Below are 24,347 nucleotides of genomic sequence, written 5' to 3'. Positions count from 1 at the left end.
AATATAAGTGACCCTCTGAGTCACTCAGAATTTTAGTATCATTCTTTTCAGAGGCTGAAAAATACTCTCAAAGCAAACAAAAAACGAAACAGTGGTAACAAAAAATCATACCAAAAAAACCAAACCCAAACATAGCCAAGTTTAATTAGCCATACCATTTCCTGCATCCTCCTTAGCTGTTTGTATATATGCCTCTATCCACATTTTTCTTCCATATGCTTTATTTAGTGTCTAAACACTTCTGTTTTGTGTGGTCATCATAGATAATTTTAAATTGAACAGTGAAAGGGGGGAAATCATCAGATTCAGAAAGGCATGCTACTACTGTTTTGGAGGTGGAGTTAAGGTTAGAGCATAGCCAGTATGACCATTCATTCAGTTAATCCGCAAATGTTTGTTGATTACCTGTGTGTGCCAGGCCCTTGCTAAGTACTGGGAACACAGTGAGTGATCCGTATATATGTAGCTTGCAGATCAGTAGAAATGTCTTGTTTTTACTACAAATTTATAGAATTGCCTTATTATAGTGGCCTAATACTCTTTTGCTTTTGTGGTGATGTGTTGCCTAACACTGATTAAAAGTGATAATAAAATATATTCTTGGAAAACGGTCTTCTCCAACAATACAAAATGACATCTCACACTTACCCATAGGATTGATATATAACCCTGCAGGATGATTTTTCTTCACCTTCTAATACCAGAGTTAAAAGTTATTTTCAAAAGTAATATTTTGCTTTAACTAATTATAACTAACTAGTTATTTTTGGCAAGGAACTCTAAATTTCATGTAGTTTCGATTATGATTTTCTTTTTTTCTACTGGACAGTTAAATATTAAAGGAAACTTAGCAGGTAAACCAAAATATTAGTAAATGCAGTAACAAAGAAAGCCAGTTAGTATTCCTGTGCTATTATTTATTTTATTTATGAAGTTTTAAAAATAACTAAATGTTTTAACACGAGGACCCATCTATTGCAGGTTATTGACCCAGTGGCTCCACGATATGTTGCATTACTGAAGAAAGAAGTGATTCCAGTGAATATCCCTGAGGCTCAGGAGGAAATGAAAGAAGTAGCCAAACACCCAAAGGTCATCCTACACTTTTACCAATGTTATTCCTAGAAGGAGCAGGATAATAAAAGGGAAAATGTGGTTTGGTGGCAATAGCATGGTTTTGGGATCATTTTCTATTCATTATTTGTCAGGACTTGACACTAATTGAAGTAAATGTTTTTGTGGGTTTCTTGCTGAAGAAATTTATTCTAGTAATAATCCACAACACATCTCAGAACTTTTACACTCTGTGCCTATTGTTTTTTATTCTGTAGAGATAGCATATATTATAAAAATTTATTTTTTCCTGGGGTCATTTTGAAAGATATAATTCATGCTCTTATCTTTATAGGGAAGCTGAGGTTCCTTCTGTTAACTAGATTATTCATTGTTACTTTGTCTTGCCAGAACATCAGACCTAGTAATATCAAATCACAATTTTTTTTTTAAAGTAGGCTCTACTCCCTATGTGGGGCTTGAACTCATGACCCTACAATCAAGAGTCACATGCTGTACTGACTGAGTCAGACATGTACCCTTTGAATCACAGTTTTAGTTAGGATTGATCACACTGCCATTTACTTTGTTTTAGGGAATATCAGTGAAGTGAGGATGAAATCTGTCCATCTAAATTCAGAATATAACTCTTAGATACAGATAGTAGGGAATCCTCTTAGTTAAACCATGGTTGTTGTTTTAGATAGTTAGGACTGCTAGGTTGATAGTATTGAAGTAAAAAAGATGCTTTTATTCCAGCTTTGTGGGTTGTCTATAAATACCTTCTTTGTATAGTGAAGATTCATAGACTAACTCACTTATTTGCTAATAGTCTAATATACTCATAACCTTACTTATTTTAAGGGACTTCTAATAAGATTTAGAAAGAATGTATGTCTGTAATTGATTTGGCTTTGCCTTTATTTTATACCTAATTAGTTCAGCCAAGTGAGTGGGGCTATCTGATGTACCATGTCATCTACTACAGTTAACTTCATTGTGAAGCTTACTGAATGCTTTGAAATTTGAATGATGAGGATTAAAACATTCTGAGGTGTTTATTTGTTAAGATGATAGTTGTGTTCAGATAGCTTAGTTAATAGTTACACAAGTAATGAAGGATAAGTAGTTAAGAACGAATTGATTTGGAGACACACTTTAAATGACGACTGGATTGCTCAGTGTGATCTGTGGAATCTTTTATCACTTTCCTCACAAAGCGTTACAGATTTAGCCCGTTAGCATTCTTCTCTGAGCCCAGTAGTATGTAAGTCGATACAGCACACTAATTTTTCTCAAATGCATTGGTACATTCATTGAACAATTATTAAACACAAGCTATGTAATATATATTTCACAAGATCTTACACTTTTCTTCTTTTGAAGTCTGTCAAACAAAAACTGAAAGTTAATACTCCGTTCTTTTTATTACCCAGATCTTTTTTTCTTCTTTATATAATACATGCTGAAAAGACAAAATTCATCTGTCTATACAAATACAATCTTTAAAATTTGTCTTCTGAAATATGAAAGGTCCACAATTTCCTGCTGTGGCGACATCTGTTGTCCTATGATGCTCTGCAGCCACTGATCAGGAGTGACTCCATTTTCTCCTTTGCTGCTATAGCTTTAGTGACATTCTGAGGATAGGAAAGCAGATTCTGATTGGAGGGACACCAAGGAATAGTAATACTGTCTTAGCTTTTAGAACAAAGAATTTTAGGCTAGAAGTAATCTTAGGGACAGGTCTTTTCATCTGACTGCCCTTAGCGTTATTGGTCAGGTGGCTGACCAACTCTCTGAGCTGGGGTTCAACATGTTTGGCTAAAGAAAAATGAAAAAAATATATAAATTTGCATGCTGTGTTCAATAAATTGGTTTTTTCAATCAACATTCTCCTTTTTTTAACCAATCAGAATCCTGATGTTGGCTTGAAGCCAGTATGGTACAGTTCTAAAGTTTTCATCGAAGGTGCTGATGCAGAGACGTTGTCGGAGGGGGAGATGGTTACCTTTATAAATTGGGGCAACATCAACATTGCTAAAATACATAAGTAAGAATTTTTCATCTGGTTTTATATCAAAATGGAAGGGAATTCTTAGGTTTATTCACTTATTAAAATTACCGGATTTAGACCCATTCATTTTCCTGACTGGTAAATCTGCTCAGGCATAGAAACTGCCAGTTCTGGACACAACAAATGTCTTTTCCATATGTGTTCCAGTTTATTAATCAGGTAATTGGGATATGTTTTGCTTGTGATGTTGTAAGTTACTGTGCCTTGTTAAGAAAGTAGTTCTGATGTTTACGGGTCCCTTCTTGTCATCTAATTCTCATTGTGCAGATGCCTGCAGGAGGAATACTTTGGACAGAATTTATAACATTCTTTGTCCTAAAATATGGTTTAAAATTGTTTTCAAATGAATATGAACTTTCCATTTATTATAGCATGCTACACTTGTTTGTTCTTAAGATTACATAAATAGAACATATGCTAATAAAATTATATAATAATTCTGAAATCTTAATTGTTCAGTCATTTTACATATGATTTTAAGTAAGTGTCATATGTTTAAAAATACAGTACTTTACATTTTTTAATGCTTAATGCAGATGACTTTAAAATTTGTAAATATGTTCATGTTCTTCATCAGATGTGTGTGCACCTGTTCTCTAGTAGGTTGTATTTAATTTGTCTCTTACCTGGTATATGTCTAGAACATAGTAGAAGTTAAAGTAAATGTTTCTTTTGACATTTTCCAAAGAAAAATTCCTAGCCACTTACTACAGATATAGAACAAAATAATGCATTTATGGAAATTCTGGTTTTCTTTAAACACTTTTCAATCTTATATCTAGAAATGCAGATGGAAAAATTGAATCTCTTGATGCAAAATTGAATTTGGAGAACAAAGACTACAAGAAAACCACGAAGATCACTTGGCTTGCAGAGACTGCACATGCACTTCCAATTCCAGCAATCTGTGTCACTTACGAGCACTTGATCACAAAGCCAGTGCTAGGAAAAGATGAGGACTTTAAGCAGTATGTCAACAAGAACAGTAAGGTAGGCTTCTAAAAGAAACTATTTCCTTTTTCCTTATTATATAAACTTCTTAGAATTTTTGTTTTGTTTTGTTTTTAACTTCTTAGAATTTTTAAAATTATTTTTAAGTATTTGTTTTTTTTAAGGCTTTTAAAATGTTTTTAGATTATTTATTTATAATAAAATAATTTATTTTTATTATAAATATAAATAATATATATTTATAAAATATCATGTTTATAATATGTATGTATGTATTTATTTATTTATTTATTTATATTCATGAGAGACACAAAGAGAGAGAGAGAGACAGAGACACAGGCAGAGGGAGAAGCAGGCTCCATGCAGGGATCCCGACGTGGGACTCGATCCCGGGTCTCCAGGATCACACACACCCTGGGCTGAAGGCGGCGCTAAACCGCTGAGCCACCCAGGCTGCCCAAGTATTTGGTTTTCAAGTAAAATGGAAAAGATCTATAAAATTTTGTTAAAATGTGAAAAGATGTGATGTTTCCATTTTACAGAAGATAGGAGCTGAAGCACAGTGAAGTGAAAGAACTTATGCTTAAGTGCTGTCTTGTTTTGCCTTTCAGTAGGTCTCTAGTGCTTTTTGTACTGCAGCTCATATTTATGAGCTTATTCACATGGGCAGGGATACCGACTGATCAGGTTCGTTGAAAGGTTTCCTGAAGTTCATCAGTTCATTAATTTTAACTTTAAAAATACAGTATATATAATTGTTTAATTCTTAACTGTTTCACTGCATCTGCTTAGGTAGTGAAGTTTTTAACATATTTGTATAAAATATTACACCTTCTGGAAAAAACAACTTATATTTTAGTTTTCAGTGCTCTGATTTCTAAGGTATATTTTGGTCTTCTGTGATACAGCATGAAGAACTAATGCTGGGGGACCCTTGCCTTAAGGATTTGAAAAAAGGAGACATTATACAACTCCAGAGAAGAGGGTTCTTCATATGTGATCAGCCATATGAACCTGTTAGGTAAGTAAATGTCACTGAGCATTTAAATGAAAATACGTAACATTCTTATAGTAAATAAGACTTTAAAAATTGAATTTCTACTAAAATACTGTGACTGACAGTTTGTCTTCTATATTTAATATCTCAGATTTTATTTTATTTTTTATTTTTTTTAATTTCTCAAATTTTAATAGTAATAAGTAGTAACTCTGAAATAGCATAATAGTAGCAGGTTATTCATTTCTAAAATTAAACCATCTTATAATTCATTTTCATGCAGTCCAAGTATAAAGAAAAAATCTTAGTCTATCTTATCTTGGGGTTAAAATTATTACTATTAATTTTTTCTTTATAGTGTATTTTCCTTAGGTATATTGTAGGAATACTACAAAATTTGAAGAAATCATTTGCTTGTGAGTAATCTCGGGTGGTAGATTTTGCTAATGACTGTACTCTTCAAAATAGAATTGAGAACTTCTTGTGTTTTATAGAAATTCTTCTCTTTATAAGCAGATTAGGTGTGGTATGTAGATGCATTTAAGTCAGGAATGAGACTATTAGCATCCACTAATACCATTTCTGGTGGCAGGCAGCGTAGCTGTACTTTTGTTCTGGAGTAGCGTGTTTGTATCTACAAAAGTTCTTAAACTAGAAGGTTAAAATTAGTACTGTGAAATTTTACTTATGTATTCATTGTTTTTAAACTACTCTGAAGAGCTTCTGATTTGAATAATAAGAGAATGGACTGTTTATGCTTTGAAGTGAATCTAAGAATGAATGAATCTGTGAATCTGTTTATGCCATTGAGTGAATCTAAGAATTCAGTTGTAATTACTGTTAGATGATGTTGTTCAAGTAAACTTTTTTTGGCCCTCCATTTTCTCTTTAGCCCATATAGCTGCAAAGAAGCCCCTTGTGTTTTGATATACATCCCTGATGGGCATACAAAGGAAATGCCAACATCTGGATCAAAGGAAAAGACCAAGGTAGAAACAACAAAAAATGAGGTAAATGTGACATTTATGGATATGTCTCTCATCAACCATTTTTTTACTCCAGGATTTAGAATCTTTCTTTATAAGTGGTCGTTTCTCTTACTGTTGACATTGAAAAATACAGTGGTTCTTAGTTTTGGGTGGTTTGTTCTTGTCCTGTCAAGTTTTCAGAACATCTTGCAAAATAAGATTTTTAAAATTTAATTATTTTTGATATTGAAATATGAATGAAAAAGTGAGAAGGAGTAGATTGAAAGAATGTTTTTAGAAAGATTCCCCACCACCACCAATACTGCTGCAGCAGGTCCTTTTTCTTTTTACATTTTTTTTTCCTCCAAGTAATCTCTATACCCAGTGTCAGGTTTGAACTCACAACCCTGAGGTCAGGAGTCACAGACTCCACTGACTGAGCCAGCTAAGTGCCCCAAATTGATTTCTTCTTAAATCCTATTAGGAGCATCCTGTAGAGCTGAGGAGTACACTGAACACCACCTACTTTTAGCTACTTACTTTACACCTGGAAAGAACAGGAAAAATCCCTTGCCCAAGATAACAGAAGTCATTATTGACAGAGTCAGAACAGTGACTGACCTTTCTGGTTCCCTGTCTCTACTTTCCTGTCAAACTCCAGTGCCTCTGAGAGAAGAGCTGACAGACCAAAGTTCATAAAAGAGCATGGATAGGAACTGCTATGATGCAGGTGATAGGAAGCTGTGTTGTTTCCTGCCTTTTTCTATTCCTTCTTTGTCTTGGGAGTAATGCTTAATTTCTTTGCTTAAGAATGAGTTGGGAATCTGCCCGGCAGTCAGGGTTGGGAGGGACATTCCAGATGGAGACACAGCTTCCCCACCAGAAAGGGTGTGAATATGAGAACTGGCAATGTGTTTAGAGAATGAGGGGGTTCACTGTGTAGGCAGATGGAGCTCCTCAAACTTCCTTGATTCACATAGTACCCTTGGTTCTTTGCTAATTTTTTCGGGGCACCCAAGGGTTAAGTGAAATTCCTAACAGTTCTCTTTGTTAAGTAGTTCATTTCAGACTAGTTGTTTGAACTAATTGTTTGATAAACGTTCATATCCCAGTAGTCATTTGAAAAAATTAGATACATAAATTGAAAGAAAAGAAAAATTTTATTCCAACGCTGATGTTTTATGCCGTATTTTCTTACAAATTTTGTTACTTATTTTAATATGAATAAAATTTTATTCATAAAAGATTTTATTCTCCAATTTAAATATTTTAACTTTAATTTTTATTTCATTCTTAAAGTGATAATACTAGTTAAGAGAAAAAATAATACTTTATTTCTTTCTTGAATCTTGGACTCAGGTTGGACACTACCAGACTAATTTTAACGCAGCAGCTGTGGAAAATTAGTTTTGCAAAGATACGACATCGTTGAAAGAAACGTAACATACTCTAATGTTAAAATTGAACCCCTTGAGCTTGTAGTACATGCAGTGTTTTGACAGATGTTGAGTATATTGCTCTGTTTACCTTGGATATTTAAAATATTTTGTGGTACTCCTATGAATTTCCTATAGCGCACTGGGGCACCTTAATGCATAGTTTAGAATCCATAGATGTTGGGTTGGCTTTGATGATTTGGTAGCAGTGTAGAACATGTCTTGGAAGGTGAATTGGGAAGTAGGATTGGAAGATCTTTTAAGTGGTCAGGAAGCCAGAGGATGTGAGCAAGAGGGTTATAAAGTAGGCCATGAATTCAGGAAGTAGAATCAGTAAGACAGTAAGTCCTAATTTTGTTTGGTTGACTAGGCAAATAAATGACAATCTGAGCTAGGGAAGACAGAAGCACGTAAGTTTATCAGGTATGAGTTTGGAATTATTTACAGTGGGAATGTCATGACTTGAGCTTTTAATTTACATAAATTAATACTATGTGATCTCAGTCAAAAGAAAATGAAAAGAAGAAAAAAGGAAAATTCTCAAACTTTTTAGTCTCAAGACCCTATACACGCTTAAAAATGATTGAGGACCCCTTTTGTTTATGTGGGTTCTATTTATCAAGATTTACTATACTAAAAGTTAAAATTGACAGGTTTTTGAAAGGGTTTATTAATTTATATTGATTGATTGAGTGTGTATGTGAGCCAGGGGTAGGATAGGGAGAGTCTTAAGCACTGTTGGGAGCCCATTGCAAGGCTCGATCTCACAACCATGAGATCATGACCTGAGCCAGAATCGAGAGTCAGATGCTTAATCCACTAAGCCACCCAACTGCCCCTATTAATTCATTTTAAAAGGATAATAACCCAAACTATATGTTTATATAAGTGACATTTTTTAATGAAAAATGACTATTTTTTAAATTTTGAGTTCAAATGATGGTGTGGTTTTTGCATTTTTAAATATTTGTTTAATGTCTGACTTAACAGCCTCCCAAAAAACTGCCATGTACACTCAACAGAAGACTGACTCAAAAGGACAGATTACAGCTTAGTGTATTATAAAACCTCACAGACCTCTTTTGGAAAGGGTCTCAGAAATCTTCTGGGTTCCATATGCCAGCTTTGAGAACTGCTAGTGTATGTGATGAAATAAGCATGCCATGGGAATTGTAGCTACCCAGTCCCTCATTGATCCTAGTTTCTACCTGTACTTCATACTTTTTACATATCCTGTAAAGATGCTAATGTAATGCTGTAAGTTTCTGTATTCTTTTTTTTTTCCAAATTTTTATTTAAATTCTAGTTAACATATATAGTGTGATACTGGTTTCAGAAGTTTATGTATTCTTGAAAATCTTTATGTTCTACAAAGTGGCATACTAAAACCAGGGCTGGTTTATTAGAAAAAAGAGAGTTGAGGCAAAATAATAACCCATACGTCTCCTATAGTTTTAGTCAAGTGATGACTGGTCAGCAGTCCTCGGAGGCTCAACTAGCCTGGACATGCACAGCGGCTCACTCCCATGGGTGGCAGTTGATGCTGACTATTGGCTAGGAAAGTGGAAGTGTTGAACAAAGCAGCTGCAAGTGACCTCTTTAGCGTGATAGTGTCAGAGTAGTGAGACTTTGTATATGACAACTCAGAACTCCGGAAGTGAGTGTCCAGTAGACATGGTGGAAGCAGCATTGCCTTTTATGTTTTAACCTTAAAAATCTCATATAGTGTCATTTCTGCTATGCTCTTGGGTCAAGCACTCATAACCTTGTCTAGATGCAAGAGGAGGGAGGGGATAGACTCCACCTCTTGATGGAGGGCGTGTCATAATGTTTATGGATATGCTTTGGAACCTGCACACATCCTAATAGAAATTCAAGTACAGTTGACTAGGATTGGGATTCAACACTGCAGGCAGCCTTAAGGCTAATGTTCTCTCCTTTGAAATGTACGTCTTTGGGGCTGTTTGCCTCTAATAGAAACCGATATCATCATCATAATTAAAGTCTGTCTCAGCGTGGATCCTGCCTGAGACTTTGTTTTTTTTTTTAAGCTCAGGAGGATAGCTGTTTGAAATCTCTTCCTCTGCATTTACACCTTCATTAGATGGCTTAATGTTATGGTAAACAGTATTTTTAAAGTACTACCTGCATTCAAAGGCCGCTCCTTTTTTTTTTTTTAAGAAATTTATTTAATTGAGAAAGAGGGCGCACACGTGGGGAGCGGGGAGGCTGACATGGGGCCTGGGATTATGACCTGAGCTGAAGGCAGACATACACTTAACCAACTGAGCCACACAGGGGCCCCAAGGAAGGCACTTCTAAGACTTTCTTTTTTAATTGCAAGAAGGCTTTTTCCTGTGTATTCTTTGATGTAAAACATTAACGTACTGGGAGAAATCACCACAAGGTGCTAAGATTTTTCAGTTATCCTGATACCTCTTATACTGTTTGCGAGGCATGAATGAGTCAGTTCAGGTTCTCAAAAATAAATAGAACAGAATGTATATATTTTTGATACAGAATGGCTCCTTTTACTGTATTCTTGCTTTATAATATTGTGCAATTACAGATGCATATTAATATTTATGGTTATATATTTTAAGGAAGTAATTTTGGGTATATGTGGGATTTTTAAAAATAATTTATTATTTTTTAATAATCTACATTCAGTATTGGGCTTGAACTCACAACCCCAAGATTAAATCACATGGTTAACCAACTGAGCCAACCAGGCACCCCAAATGCATTTAGTTTTTGACTTACATGTTGACTTCAGAACCTAACCCCCAGGTAAAATGCAACTCTGATATAGCTTGAAGTGCTCTTTAGTTATTCAGGTAAAGATGTCTTAGAGACCATTCAGAATGCTTGGTCTGGGATCAGGACAGAGTTCTGAAGTAGAGATGAAAATTTTGGAGTTAATACACATGACTCATAAATATGGATGAGATTCTGAAAAATTAAGTGGAAGATCATTAAAGAAAAAAGTCATGGGGAAGGTATGGAAGCTAGGTTTTAAATCTGGAAGAGTTTCAGTAGGGGGGAAAGCTTTCTAGGCAGAAGGAAAGCATAACATTGAAAATAAAAGCACAGTTATTCACTACCCAGTGATCATTTTAGTGAACATACCTTTAGGTTTATTGTATATACTTATATATATATAATCATATGCCTGGAAATATATAATTTTACACAAAAATGGAATTGTTCCATAATAATGAGTTAAAATCATATCACAGTATTTCATAGAAGTCTTGCTTGTCATCAATTTAGATATTATCTTTCTTAAAAAGTTAATACCCGAAATTTACTGATACTCAGTTTTTTCCAGCCTTTGTAATTAAAAGCTTTAAGCAGATTTATTACCTTATATTTTCCCATCACACTGATGGGTTCAGTACAGTTACCTCTCTTTTATAGTTGAAACCAGAAACAGCTTATGTAACTAATTCAAGGTCGCACAGCTGGTATGTGGTGGAACAATGATTTATTCTTAGATCTGTTGGATGTGTCATAATTTATTTAATCCCCTAATGGCAAGAATTTAGGTTATTTTTAGGTTTTTACAAAGATAAAAATGTTCCAGTGCATATCATAGCCGTGTATCTCTACTTTCGTTTACTTCTGTCATTTTTCATTATAAATTTTTAGGAATGAGATTATTTACTTAAACGTTTTAAGGGATTAAAACATTTTTTTAGTGTAAAATGTCATATGACAACCAGTTTGGTACAATTTTATGAGGGGACATTTAACATGAATTAATTATTTCACCTTTGGTTTTCTGCCTCTGTAGCCAACGACTCCTTTTAAGGAAAAAGCAGGTCCTTCTTTGCTTAATACTTGTGCTACATTTGAGGACTCCTTGGTCCTTTACAACAGAGTGGCTGCTCAAGGGGATGTGGTTCGTGAACTAAAAGCCAAGAAAGCAGCAAAGGAAGATATAGATGCAGCTGTAAAACAGCTTTTGGCTTTGAAAGCTGAATATAAGGAGAAAACTGGCCAGGAATATAAACCTGGAAATCCTCCTGCGGTGGTACCGAATGTTTCTTCTACATCATCAGCAAGTATTGTGGAAAGTAAATCTCTTTATGATGAAGTTGCTGCCCAAGGGGAGGTGGTTCGTAAACTGAAGGCAGAGAAAGCCCCGAAGGTCAGTGTGCTGGAATATGTAGAGACAGTATTGTTTATAAACAGCTTGAATATTTTGGCAGAACAATCAATACTTACTGATACCTGCTATGTGCCAAGCTCTGGAAATATTAACAAGAAGCAGCTCATCATCTAGTGTGGGGGAGGGTGTCGGGGAGGAAATACACTATAATCCATGTGATGTGACTGTAATCCTGTGTGATGGTGTGAATTGTTCTCAGAAGCCTTTATCGTTGTAAGTAGCAGGGAAGGAGGTTAAAATTCGTAAAGGATATTTAAAATAGTCCTGATGTAAAGGAAGCTACTTTTGGGTGAGCAAAGTTCAGAGAAGGTACTCTTGAAGTGTAGATACATGGTTCTCAAGCTTCATGTACGTCAGAATTACCAGAGAGCTTGTTATAACACAGATTGTAGGGTCTGGACCTTTTGAACTTCTGCTTCAGTAAATCCAGAGTATGCAGAGAATGTGCATTTGTAAGAAGCTGTCCTTCTGGCCGAGTATGGAAGACAGCAGAGGTGGAGGTATATATTCAGGAAATAATGGGTTGTCATGACGATTTTGACCAGTGACCATTTCTGATTCTTCATAGGGGAACCCTCAAGTTATAATAACTCTTAAGTATACATTTTATTCTTGTTTTAATGATCTCTTTAAGCAGAACATTTAGCCAAGTGGGTGGTAGCACAGTGCGGGAAAACAGGATTGTTTGTTGTAAGAGACAAAAGGAATGGCATCTGTGATAGAGAACAGTCATATTTATTTTTAATTTTTAAGAGATTTTAGTATATATGTATGTACTTATTTATTTTAGAAAGAGTGTGCATGGTGGGGCAGAAGCAGAGGGGGAGAGGGACAAGCAGATTCCCACTGAGCTCAGAGCCTGAAGCAGTGGCCAGTCTCACAACCCTGGGATCATGACCTTAGCCGGAACCAAGAGTTGGACCGTTTACCAACTGAGTCACCCCAGGTACCCTGACAAAGGTTGTATTTAATAATCAAGATAGCCAGTTCTATTCAAACAGAACCATAGTTCTATAACTGGATATAATCCAATCCCTCATAAGCTTCCAAAAATTAAAGACTGTGCTGCGACACAAACACAGAGAGGTATGGTGAACCCTGGGACTTGACTTCTGTGACTGGAGGAGATTTGTTCTTGTCAAGGGATCTGTTGTCCCATCAGCATCCTGGACTTTGGTCAGAGAATGGACTAAGAGGTTTCAAGTTCCCTATCTCATTAAGAAGTTGCTGGGCATCTAACTGGGAACTGAGCCCTTAAGATTCTTTCATGGACATTAGACATCTGTGGAAGAAAGAAAATGCTTTGGGGAGATCTTGGAGTTTTGTTCCAGAAGTTAATATTTTTCTCTCCTTTGTGAAGTGTGAGAAATCTTCTCTTTTTTCCTTAGTGAGCCTGTTGGAAGTCCTGCAGAGCTATGATGATCTTCAGATAGTTTTGCTTCTAGGAATAAAGCCTGCAGCTTATAATGTAAATCCTTGGTATTTCCTGCCCTTTGGCAAGGTTAGGAGTGATTTCTACTCTGTAGATCAGACACAAGCTATGGACCGCTTTCTAGATGTAATTTGAGAGGAAGGGCTTTGGTCTTTAAATTCCTTCATTCTGAGTAGAGTACATTGAGATTCTGTGCTGATTCTTAGGCAGGAAGTTCTGTGTGGGGTAGTGACAGCAACCATATACTTAAAGCAGCAGCCACCTGTACCTCCTGTCTCATTGGGTTAATGGATTATATCATACTGCCTGAAATAGCATGGTCAAGCTTATGAAAAGTCAGCCTATGGGTAAAAACATCTGAATTTCTTTGGTAATTAGGCAGCTACTTTTATTAGGTGCTTTTTGATAATGATAAATATAATACTGAAATGAGTCTGGCTTTAGTTTAACCTGTATTTACCAAATACTTACAATGCACCATATCTGTGTTTCAAAATACTGCTTATATTTTTTTCTTCTTTAAATGCTAAGAGGAGTAAATAGTGCTCTGTCTTGTTCTAGAGAGTCAACCCAGTTATTAGGACTGGAGGTGTTCTTTAGGTAATACCTGGCACTGTGTTAGTATTTTGTGTTTAATCCTCACAACAGCCATGTTCAATGATTGATGTTCAAATAATAAAATAATACTTCTTTTTTTATTTGTTGGTTTTATAACTAGTGAGAAACTGAATATGAAAGTAATTTCCTGAAGTGTACAAAGCCTAGATTCCAATTTTGCAGTCACATTCCTAAGTGATTTCTCATTAGAGGTGGTGGTAGTCAAGCATTGCATTATGAGCACCAGAGAGTTACGGTTTACTAGTTTATTAATTTATTAAGCAGCTCTGTACTTACTTTTCATTAGTAATTTGTCTAAGCCTCTTAACCTTTCCATTTCTTACAAAAATAGTTCTATTAATAAGTTCTATTAAGTCATGTTCGGTGGTAAAGAAGGTGATCAGCTGAGGATTTAGAGTTACAGGCTTCGATGAGAACTTTTCCTTCTCTATTTGTCCATTCTTCTATCTGCCTCACCTCCTCCCTGCTTCAGGGTCAGATGGATAATTCTGTTTAAGAACTTCTAAGCATAAAGGCAGAGTATAAGCAAAAGGTGAGCAAGGAGTGAAAACTTGGAAGAGTCTACCTCCAGTTTCTCCTTCAAGTCCACCTTCTGCTCCTCTTCCTTTCTCTTGCTCAGTGGAATTGTTGCTGAACAGTGACTCAGGCAAATACAGTGTGAGTTACATATCTGAGAACACACCAAAGATAAAATAATTCTGAATGCTGAGTGACTTTAAAACTTGAAGTCAGTTCCAGATTTGAAATATTCTCTTTTAAAGTTCTAAAGTTACAGTTTCAAAAAATAAAACTTTGATTTTGGACTGGTCTGTGCATAGATGGTCCTACTGTTTAGGTAACGTGTCCAGCTTGGGTCTTTTGCCTGTGCCTGTTGTCCTCTGCTAGAATCATAAGCATCTCAGTTGGGCTGAGTGTTTCATTTTTTTCATAATGATTACTTTGAAGTATCAGAGGATGATGTATATAGGTTAATGTCTGATTAAAACCTCAACATACCAGGGTGCCTGGGTGACTCAGTTGATTAAGTGTCCAACTCTTGGATTTGGCTCAGGTCAGATCTCAGGACCCTGAGATACTGCACCTTTCATGGGTTCAGCGCTCATTGGGGAGTCTAGTTCTTATCCTCTCTGTCTCCCTCTGCCCTTCCCCTGCTTGTACTCTTTCTCTCTAAAATTTATTAATAAATCTTAAAAAAAAAAAACGAACCTCAACATACCTACTTATTTTATTGTAAATTTTTAAAAGAATAATGTAGTTTTTAGTAGGGCCCAAGCTGTAGTTTGTTTTGTGCTGTTTTTGTTTAGTAGGCTAATGAAAATAAGGTTTGTACAGCAAAGCTATTGAGCTGATCTTTATTCTGATTTTGTAATTTCTGGTTCCACTATTTATAGACCTAGGGCTTAGACACTGCCAGTTTGCTTGGGTATTCTATTATTTATTTGTTTACATATGTAAAATGGGAAGTTACAGTACTATATGTGTATGTGTATTTGTTTTTATGATTTGTTTATAGGATTATAATGATTTTAAATAATCAGTGAAACTTTCTGAAATTTCTGAATTGTTTTTTGTCTTTTATTTCAGGCTAAAGTAAACGAAGCTGTAGAATGCTTACTCTCCCTGAAAGCTCAGTATAAAGAAAAAACTGGAAAGGAGTACATTCCTGGTCAGCCCCCATTATCTCAAAGTTCACACTCAACTGCTGGCTCTGAGTCTAGTGGTCCAGAAGCACCAGAAGCCAAAGTACTTTTTGACAAAGTAGCTTCTCAAGGAGAAGTAGTTCGAAAACTTAAGGCTGAAAAAGCCTCTAAGGTTTGTGTGATATTTTGTTTGTATTTTTGTTTCTTACATTAGAAGTAATTTTTTTTTTTTTTTGCCCAGAACACTTCCTGGCTTATCAAATCAAAGTTCTCATATTTCATTTATCAGCTTTTGTGTATTAGAAAAGCTCTTGAAAAAAAAAAAAAAAAAAGAAAAGCTCTTGTTGATCGTTTCTCTGCCATTCTAGATTTGACTAGACATTCTCTTAAGATTCTGCCTTTCTCTGACATTGTACTTAAACACACTATTTTAGCTGTGGATTAAATTGTCTGCTTCTCTCTAGTCTTTGAGATCCTGGAGAATAGGGACCTAGGCCCTAGCAGTAGTACCTGGCTCCTTGTGGGCCCGTGATGCAGGATTTTTGTTTTACTCATTCTCCTAAAGCTGAGTCAGTCTCAAATGGCAAGTGTTATTTTGAGCTCTGGTGTAGTTTGTGCTAATTATAATTCTCTTCATAGGAGTAGGATTTTTTTGGCACAGATTTGTGAATGGAAAACAGTACATCATTACAGATTTTGAAGTTTAACCAGTAACACTGGAACTTGATTGCTGTCATCTTTATGATTGTAAAATGTTGAACGTAATGTAGTTTAATGGCTCCTAACTAAAATTGCAGTGGTATACGTGTTATATGTTAGTGCTTTCTAACAGAACTTCCCATGTTGGTGGATGTGTTCGGTAGCACTCCAGTAACAGTAGTCACTAGCCATGTCACCACTGAAGACGTGAAATGTGGCTGTTGTGACTGAGCAACTGAGTGTTTAGTTTTATTTACTTTAGTTTAAATAGCTACAGGTGGCTAACAACTGCTGTTCAGGCGAGGTGGTTATAGTACTGTTTTTCAGTCCCTCTTTTGTACACTTCTGTCCCTGTTGTATTTTTTTATTTTCAGTAGTTAGTACATCTAATGTTCTCCACCCCTACCCCATTCCCCTCTGTCTTCACTTGTGTTTTCAAATCTGTTTATGAAGCTTTGGACATTGGTGCTGAGACAGTGATTTGAATTAAGTATTATCTTCTCTTTTCCTCTTTTGTTAAACTAAAGGATCAAGTAGATGTGGCTGTACAAGAACTCCTTCAGCTGAAAGCACAGTACAAATCTCTGACAGGAGTAGAGTATAAGCCTGTCTCTGCCACTGGAGCTGAAGACAAAGATAAGAAAAAGAAAGAAAAAGAAAATAAATCTGAAAAACAGAATAAGCCTCTGAAACAAAGTGATGGTCAAAAGAAAGATTCCTATAAAAACCAAGGAAGTGGGCTGTCATCAAGTGGAGCAGGAGAAGGGCAGGGGCCTAAGAAACAGACCAGGTAATAAAACATGGAAGCTTCATTAGAAGTGAAGTATTTTTATTTTTTTAAGATTTTATTTATTCATGAGAGATAGAGAGAGAGAGGCAGAGACACAGGCAGAGGGACAAGCAGGCTCCATGCAGGGACTTGATCCCAGGACTCCAGGATCACGCCATGGGCCGAAGGCAGGCACTAAACCGCTGAGCCACCCAGGGATCCCCAGAAGTGAAGCATTTTTTAATGAATTCAGCTCTTAAATTATTCTTTTAAAGAACAAATTTTGGTTAGTTTGGTTATCGTGAGAAGTTGGAGAATGCTAGAGGTTTAGTGCCAGCAGGTAGCTTTTGTTAATTTTCTATTTATTTAAATAGGTAACAATTTTTTTTGCTTGGTTCAGAACTCTCAGAATATAAAAAGTTCAGTGAAGTCTCATGCCCATGCTTGTTGTATCCCATCTTCCCAGTTTCTCCTACCACCATAATGAACTGGTAACCACAGCTAGTTTCTTATGGAACCACTGATCGATTGATCTTCATTTGGCTAAATAAATAAAAACAAATATATATCAACATTCCCCTTTCCTCCCTTTTAATACAGTTGGTAGCCTGACAGTACTCACTGTCTTACACCTTAAGCAAATTTTTCAGATGAAAATCTTTTATGGTGACTAAACGATGACTTTATTCTCAATAGGATTTCACATTTGGTAGGTTAAATATAAAACAAAGTTGTTTAAAAGACAAAACAGAGGAATAGATGTTTCAGTATGTTCCAGTTTGTATGAATAATGTGATGCCCCTGTCGATAATCCCCATGGTAAAACTAGAGTGAACTTTGTGCTAGCTTCTTCAATGGCTTAATAAAAAGAAAAAGCGGTCATTCACAACTGCTATTGTGAGATCTTTTGTTTTTAGATTTAACTGATAAATTCTGCCTCTTTTATATCATACATGCAACATTTCCTTAAAAGGCTGTAACAGTTGTTTTTCTTGTGTATTCACTAGGTGATCAGATTTATAGATTATAGAATAATAGAAGAGAGAATAGAATGTCTCACCTTTTACCTCTTTTTGTGAAAGGGCCAGGTTTCACTAGGCATCTTGTTGAGCCATGTCAAAGTGAAGCAGTGGAGAAGTCAGCTATAAATACATTAAGATTTTTAGCCAATAAAGACTTGTTTGTAACTCTACATGACTAAGGGGTGATTTTTTTCTGTGTAGATCATAAAACCACAGTTCTTGAACAATTATGGGCTTCAAGAAATGGATCATCACCTGGAATAGTTTTTTATTGCAGATCTAACTTACTTTGCACTTGTCTCTGCAGCTTTTATTTACTGCAGTTAAAAGGAAAATTGTAGACTATGTAAGGATTATAAATATATATGCACATGCACAGACAGCCATTGTTTTCATTACTTTTTACGTGTTACTCTCAGTGGAACGGTAACTTTGCTAATTATGTTTTCTAGATTGAGTTTGGCAAAAGATTCTTCTTTTTTAGTAAGAGAATTCTATGTGAATAAATTCTGCCTTTATTATAAATACATGACTGTATAAAGAACTTTGTAAAAGATGTCTGCATTAAAATCATAGCTTTTGTTGTGCTTAACTTTCCTAGTTCTTTTTTTTTTTTTAATTTTGTATTTAAATTCAGTTTGCCAACATATAGTATAATACCCAGTGCTTATCCCATCCCACTTTCCTACTTCTTTGTAGGCAGTATCTTAACCACCTCTGAAGAGATGGTGGCACTGTTTTCTAGGTTAAAAACATTATCTTGGGAATGATGAATATACAAGAGAGAAATACGGAAATAACTCATACTGAAGAAAAACTATTCTGTTTTGAACTTGAGGTTTACTTCCATTCAGCCTAAAAGCAGTTGATGAATGAAGGCTTTATTTTATTTTTCATATCTGCAGGTTGGGTCTTGAGGCAAAAAAAGAAGAAAATCTTGCAGATTGGTATTCTCAGGTGAGTATACATTCAGTTTGTTTTTATGTTTTAAGTTTCTCAAAACTACTTTTTATTTAGATTCTAAAGTAAAGACACACAGTAATGTGTAGTGTCATTAATACATAGTACGTATAGTCATTAAACATGTCACAGATTTCAAAGCATGTTCACATTAAGCAGTGAATTGAGAAGTGAGATAGTCATCATTCAGTTTTGTTTTGTTTTTTAAATGGTGAGGTAAAAGGATTAATCCAAAGTCACAAAGATAGTAAACAAGAGAAGCAAGATTTGAATTCAAGTCTTAAGAGTTTAGGGCTTGGTGTTTCTCAGTATAGAAAAACCCATTTTACACGCACATTAAGAGGATATACCAACAGTGGAAGTCTCCAGATTTGGAGCTTGATGATCGTTCACTTGACACTGGTATTAAAATTTTGGTTTAATTTAGGCTTCAAAGACTATATCTTTTTTTTTAAAAAGGTCATCACAAAGTCAGAAATGATTGAATATTATGATGTAAGTGGCTGCTATATTCTTCGTCCCTGGGCATATTCCATTTGGGAATCCATCAAGGACTTTTTTGATGCTGAGATCAAGAAACTTGGTGTTGAAAACTGCTATTTCCCCATGTTTGTGTCTCAAGGTGCGTTAGAGAAAGAGAAGACTCATGTTGCTGACTTTGCTCCCGAGGTAAGTTAGCTTGCTATATTTATTTTTGCAGTTTTCTCTCATAAACTCAAAAGTACGTTTTCAGTTTGCACTTGAACAGTAATTTAATTGGCAAGTTATAACAACCAATTTAGAGAAATCTAAAGCCATTTCAAAAAACAAAGCGTATATATTTCTACCTTCAGGGCAAATTACGATTCTGTTTCTTGTATTAGCTGGCTCTTACTTTTTGCTAAATATTTATAAGGACAGTAAGTATCTACTTTTCTTAGCATGAACAGGGGCAGTTATCTTAACTTGCCTTAATTTCTATAGCAAAAATGGAAATAGAGATTTGCCTGTACTTGTGCCATTTGTCTAAAATGCCATTAAAGATACATATATATGGAAAATGATTTTATTTTACTAGGTTGCTTGGGTTACAAGATCCGGCAAAACAGAGTTGGCTGAACCAATTGCCGTCCGTCCTACTAGTGAGACAGGTGAGGATGGGCCTCTGGGCATAGGAGAGCGAGCACTGCGATATGAAACAGAGACACGGCTGTAGTGTCCTCTCAATGCTGACTTTGTGACGTTTATGATCCTTCTTGACAGCACGTAGTTTAACGAGTGTTGATAAAGATGAATGTACACTGAGGATGCATAAAATTTTAGTTTCTATGCAGTATTCATTGCAGAGCTCTTTATCGTTAGAGTAAAGGTATTTTTTTAAACCACTTAAATCATTTTTTTTATTTGATACTATAATTTTTCAGAACTTTACAAGACTTTCATTCTTGGAATAATTTTAATTCTTGGAATTAAACTTATTAAACTTATAATCATACAAGTTTGCCAACGCTGATGTTTTATGCCGTATTTTCTTACAAATTTTGTTACTTATTTTAATATGATATTTGTATAGAGTTTCTATAGATTACTAAGTGATTTCATTTATGTATTATATTCTTATAATAGTGAATGAGGAAGGTGGAGGCAGCAATTTTTCAGATTAAAAAAATAGGTCTCTGAAAGATTAAGTGATTTTCCTAACGTTACACATAGTAAATGAGAGCATCACTTGGCAATCTTGAGTTTTGGGGCTTGTCAGTGTTTTCCTAAGTGATTATCCATCTTGAATGAAGGATTCTTTGCTCTTTACTTCATACTTCTACTGATGCTTTTGTATATTATAAGGATGCATTATTGAAATGTGACACCAACTTTTTTCAGATTGGCAATCTTTAGTAATTTTAGATAGTCATGAGTAGGTGGAGATAAGACAGACACCTTCACTTTAACAGTTCATGGCAAGAGCGTTCATTCTCTGGATAGATGCATTGGATAGATTTTTTTTTTGTTATTTTTTTTTAAAGGCTTTATTTATTTATTCATGAGAGACAGAGAGGCAGAGATGTAGGCAGAGGGAGAAGCAGGCTCCATGCAGGGAGCCCGATGTGGAACTCGATCTGGGGACTGTGGGATCACCCCCTGAGCCAAAGGCAGATAGATGCTCAACTGCTGAGCCACCCGGGCGTCCCTGAGTTGGATAGATTTAATCTGCATTCTAGTTTGAATAGATAACTGTGCTAAGAGCAAGTTAGTTAACTTTTCTATGCTCAGATTCGGCATCTTTGATACTAAGGTTATGATATTGACTTTGTGGATTGAATGTGGGAAGTGACCAGCATAATGACTGTGGAGAAATTAACAGAGAGCATGATATGCTGTATCTTCATTTAGTGTTTCTGGAAATAAAACAGCTGAAAAGCAGTCAAATTAAATATGAAGTGTAAATCTCAGTGTGAAGAACAGAAAATCAGGTCACGTTTAAGTAGCTTTATTTACTTGAGTAATTTAATTTGCTTTATGCAATAATGTTACACGCGTTGGAAACACATTTACATAAACACAGCATTTTAATTTGTTACTTATTTGGCTGGTATAACTCTGACCAGCCTTCAAAAAGAAATGAAACCTTCAGTGACTAGCTTCAGTGACTATCTTCCTGTATCTTTGCAGTAATGTATCCTGCGTATGCAAAATGGGTGCAGTCACACAGAGACCTGCCCATCAGGCTCAATCAGTGGTGCAATGTGGTGGTACGTACGTACTCTTTTATTCTTTCTTTCTTTCTTTCTTTCTTTCTTTCTTTCTTTCTTTCTTTCTTTCTTTCTTTCTTTCTTTCTTTCTTCTTTCTTTCTTTCTTTCTTTCTTTCTTTCTTTCTTTCTTTCTTTCTTTCTTTCTTTCTTTCTCTTTCTGTTTAAGATTTATTTATTTATTTATTTATTCATAGAGATGCAGAGAGAGAGAGAGGCAGAGACACAGGCAGAGGGAGAAGCAGGCTCCATGCAGAGAGCCTAACGTGGGACTCGATCCAGGGTCTCCAGGATCACGCCCTGGGCTGCAGGCTAAACCGCTGCGTCACCGGGGCTGCCCCTCTTTTATTCTTTCATTATTCTTACACTTTTTTAAAGCGCGTTTTGTTCTTCCATATTTTTAGATTCAAAGGATTAAGAGAACGGAAGCATTTTGTTATCACAATTATGAATTACAGTTATGATTTCTGATTACTTGCCACATTAAACTGTTAATAAAAATGGGAAAACTCTCCATAATGATCAAATTGTGTTCTTGCTTCTCCCAGCGTTGGGAATTCAAACATCCTCAGCCTTTCCTACGTACTCGTGAATTCCTCTGGCAGGAAGGGCACAGTGCATTTGCCACTTTTGAAGAAGCAGCAGAAGAGGTATGAAGAGTTGTCTTCCTTATTAATTGTGTTCCATGTCTTTGTCTGGGCTGTGCTTCCCCCCTCTCCCCCACCTGTAAGTAATATAGTGTTATCTGTTTACATAGTAATCATTTAATCAATGACTCTAAACTGAAATTTGATCTCAAAATAACCTTAAAAGATAATTTCCTCATATACTTAACTTTGTTACTTGAAATTTATGTATCACCTGTTAAATAGAAGAAGAAAACAAGGTAATACAAATGTACATGGACTTAAGAAATGGCTTTAATGAAGTTTTATTAGAAAAGTGCTGTTTTAGATTTTCAGATGAAAATATTTTTGGGCTTCCAGGTATGAAGAAAATTATAATCCCGGGGATGAAATTAATTATTCTTCAGAAGATTTTTATCTTGGTTACTATAAATATATCATTAATAAACTTTTTCTTATATTCTGAATTTATGAACATTTTAAGAAGTTACTCAACTTCTTTTTACACTACTTTGTTGAATGTCTTCCTTATATATATATACACACTGGCTGCTTTAACCTTTCTTTTTTTTTTTTTTCTATATTTATTTATTTTTATTTTTTATTTTTTTATTGGTGTTCAATTTACCAACATACAGAATAACCCCCAGTGCCCGTCACCCAATCACTCCCACCCCCTGCCCTCCTCCCCTTCTACCACCCCTAGTTCGTTTCCCAGAGTTAGCAGTCTTTACGTTCTGTCTCCCTTTCTGATATTTCCCACACATTTCTTCCCCCTTCCCTTATATTCCCTTTCACTATTATTTATATTCCCCAAATGAATGAGAACATATAATGTTTGTCCTTCTCCGACTGGCTTACTTCACTCAGCATAATACCCTCCAGTTCCATCCACGTTGAAGCAAATGGTGGGTATTGTCATTTCTAATAGCTGAGTAATATTCCATTGTATACATAAACCACATCTTCTTTATCCACTCATCTTTCGATGGACACCGAGGCTCCTTCCACAGTTTGGCTATTGTGGACATTGCTGCTAGAAACATCGGGGTGCAGGTGTCCTGGCGTTTCACTGCATCTGTATTTTTGGGGTAAATCCCCAACAGTGCAATTGCTGGGTCGTAGGGCAGGTCTATTTTTAACTCTTTGAGGAACCTCCACACAGTTTTCCAGAGTGGCTGCACCAGTTCACATTCCCACCAACAGTGTAAGAGGGTTCCCTTTTCTCCGCATCCTCTCCAACATTTGTGGTTTCCTGCCTTGTTAATTTTCCCCATTCTCACTGGTGTGAGGTGGTATCTCATTGTAGTTTTGATTTGTATTTCCCTGATGGCAAGTGATGCAGAGCATTTTCTCATATGCATGTTGGCCATGTCTATGTCTTCCTCTGTGAGATTTCTGTTCATGTCTTTTGCCCATTTCATGATTGGATTGTTTGTTTCTTTGGTGTTGAGTTTAATAAGTTCTTTATAGATCTTGGAAACTAGCCCTTTATCTGATATGTCATTTGCAAATATCTTTTCCCATTCTGTAGGTTGTCTTTTAGTTTTGTTGACTGTATCCTTTGCTGTGTAAAAGCTTCTTATCTTGATGAAGTCCCAATAGTTCATTTTTGCTTTTGTTTCTTTTGCCTTCGTGGATATATCTTGCAAGAAGTTACTGTGGCCGAGTTCAAAAAGGGTGTTGCCTGTGTTCTTCTCTAGGATTTTGATGGAATCTTGTCTCACATTTAGATCTTTCATCCATTTTGAGTTTATCTTTGTGTATGGTTCACGAGAGTGGTCTAGTTTCATTCTTCTGCATGTGGATGTCCAATTTTCCCAGCACCATTTATTGAAGAGACTGTCTTTCTTCCAATGGATAGTCTTTCCTCCTTTATCGACTATTAGCTGACCATAAAGTTCAGGGTCCACTTCTGGGTTCTCTATTCTGTTCCATTGATCTATGTGTCTGTTTTTGTGCCAGTACCACACTGTCTTGATGACCACAGCTTTGTAGTACAACCTGAAATCTGGCATTGTGATGCCCCCAGATATGGTTTTCTTTTTTAAAATTCCCCTGGCTATTCAGGGTCTTTTCTGATTCCACACAAATCTTAAAATAATTTGTTCTAACTCTCTGAAGAAAGTCCATGGTATTTTGATAGGGATTGCATTAAACGTGTATATTGCCCTGGGTAACATTGACATTTTCACAAT

The 24,347-nt window shown here is 35.7% G+C and overlaps 1 protein-coding gene across 2 annotated transcripts in view; it reads left to right on the top strand.

The window, feature by feature from the left end:
- EPRS1 (glutamyl-prolyl-tRNA synthetase 1) overlaps window positions 1-24,347 on the top strand; it is a 68,830-nt gene that overhangs the window by 27,243 nt on the left and 17,240 nt on the right. For both annotated transcript variants that reach the window (XM_025420979.3, XM_025420978.3), the window contains 13 exons: window positions 982-1,092; window positions 2,970-3,106; window positions 3,913-4,120; window positions 4,990-5,102; window positions 5,971-6,088; window positions 11,279-11,635; window positions 15,291-15,518; window positions 16,573-16,835; window positions 18,742-18,793; window positions 19,256-19,465; window positions 19,854-19,926; window positions 21,446-21,525; window positions 22,072-22,173. In XM_025420979.3, the coding sequence (XP_025276764.1) occupies window positions 982-1,092; window positions 2,970-3,106; window positions 3,913-4,120; window positions 4,990-5,102; window positions 5,971-6,088; window positions 11,279-11,635; window positions 15,291-15,518; window positions 16,573-16,835; window positions 18,742-18,793; window positions 19,256-19,465; window positions 19,854-19,926; window positions 21,446-21,525; window positions 22,072-22,173 (2,052 nt within the window). The remainder of the gene's footprint in view (window positions 1-981; window positions 1,093-2,969; window positions 3,107-3,912; window positions 4,121-4,989; window positions 5,103-5,970; window positions 6,089-11,278; window positions 11,636-15,290; window positions 15,519-16,572; window positions 16,836-18,741; window positions 18,794-19,255; window positions 19,466-19,853; window positions 19,927-21,445; window positions 21,526-22,071; window positions 22,174-24,347) is intronic.

Source organism: Canis lupus, chromosome 38 (assembly GCF_003254725.2).
Source record: "Canis lupus dingo isolate Sandy chromosome 38, ASM325472v2, whole genome shotgun sequence".
NCBI lineage: Eukaryota > Metazoa > Chordata > Mammalia > Carnivora > Canidae > Canis > Canis lupus.
The sequence above is the reverse complement of the archived record's forward strand: the minus strand, read 5'-3'. Positions and strand labels throughout refer to the sequence as shown.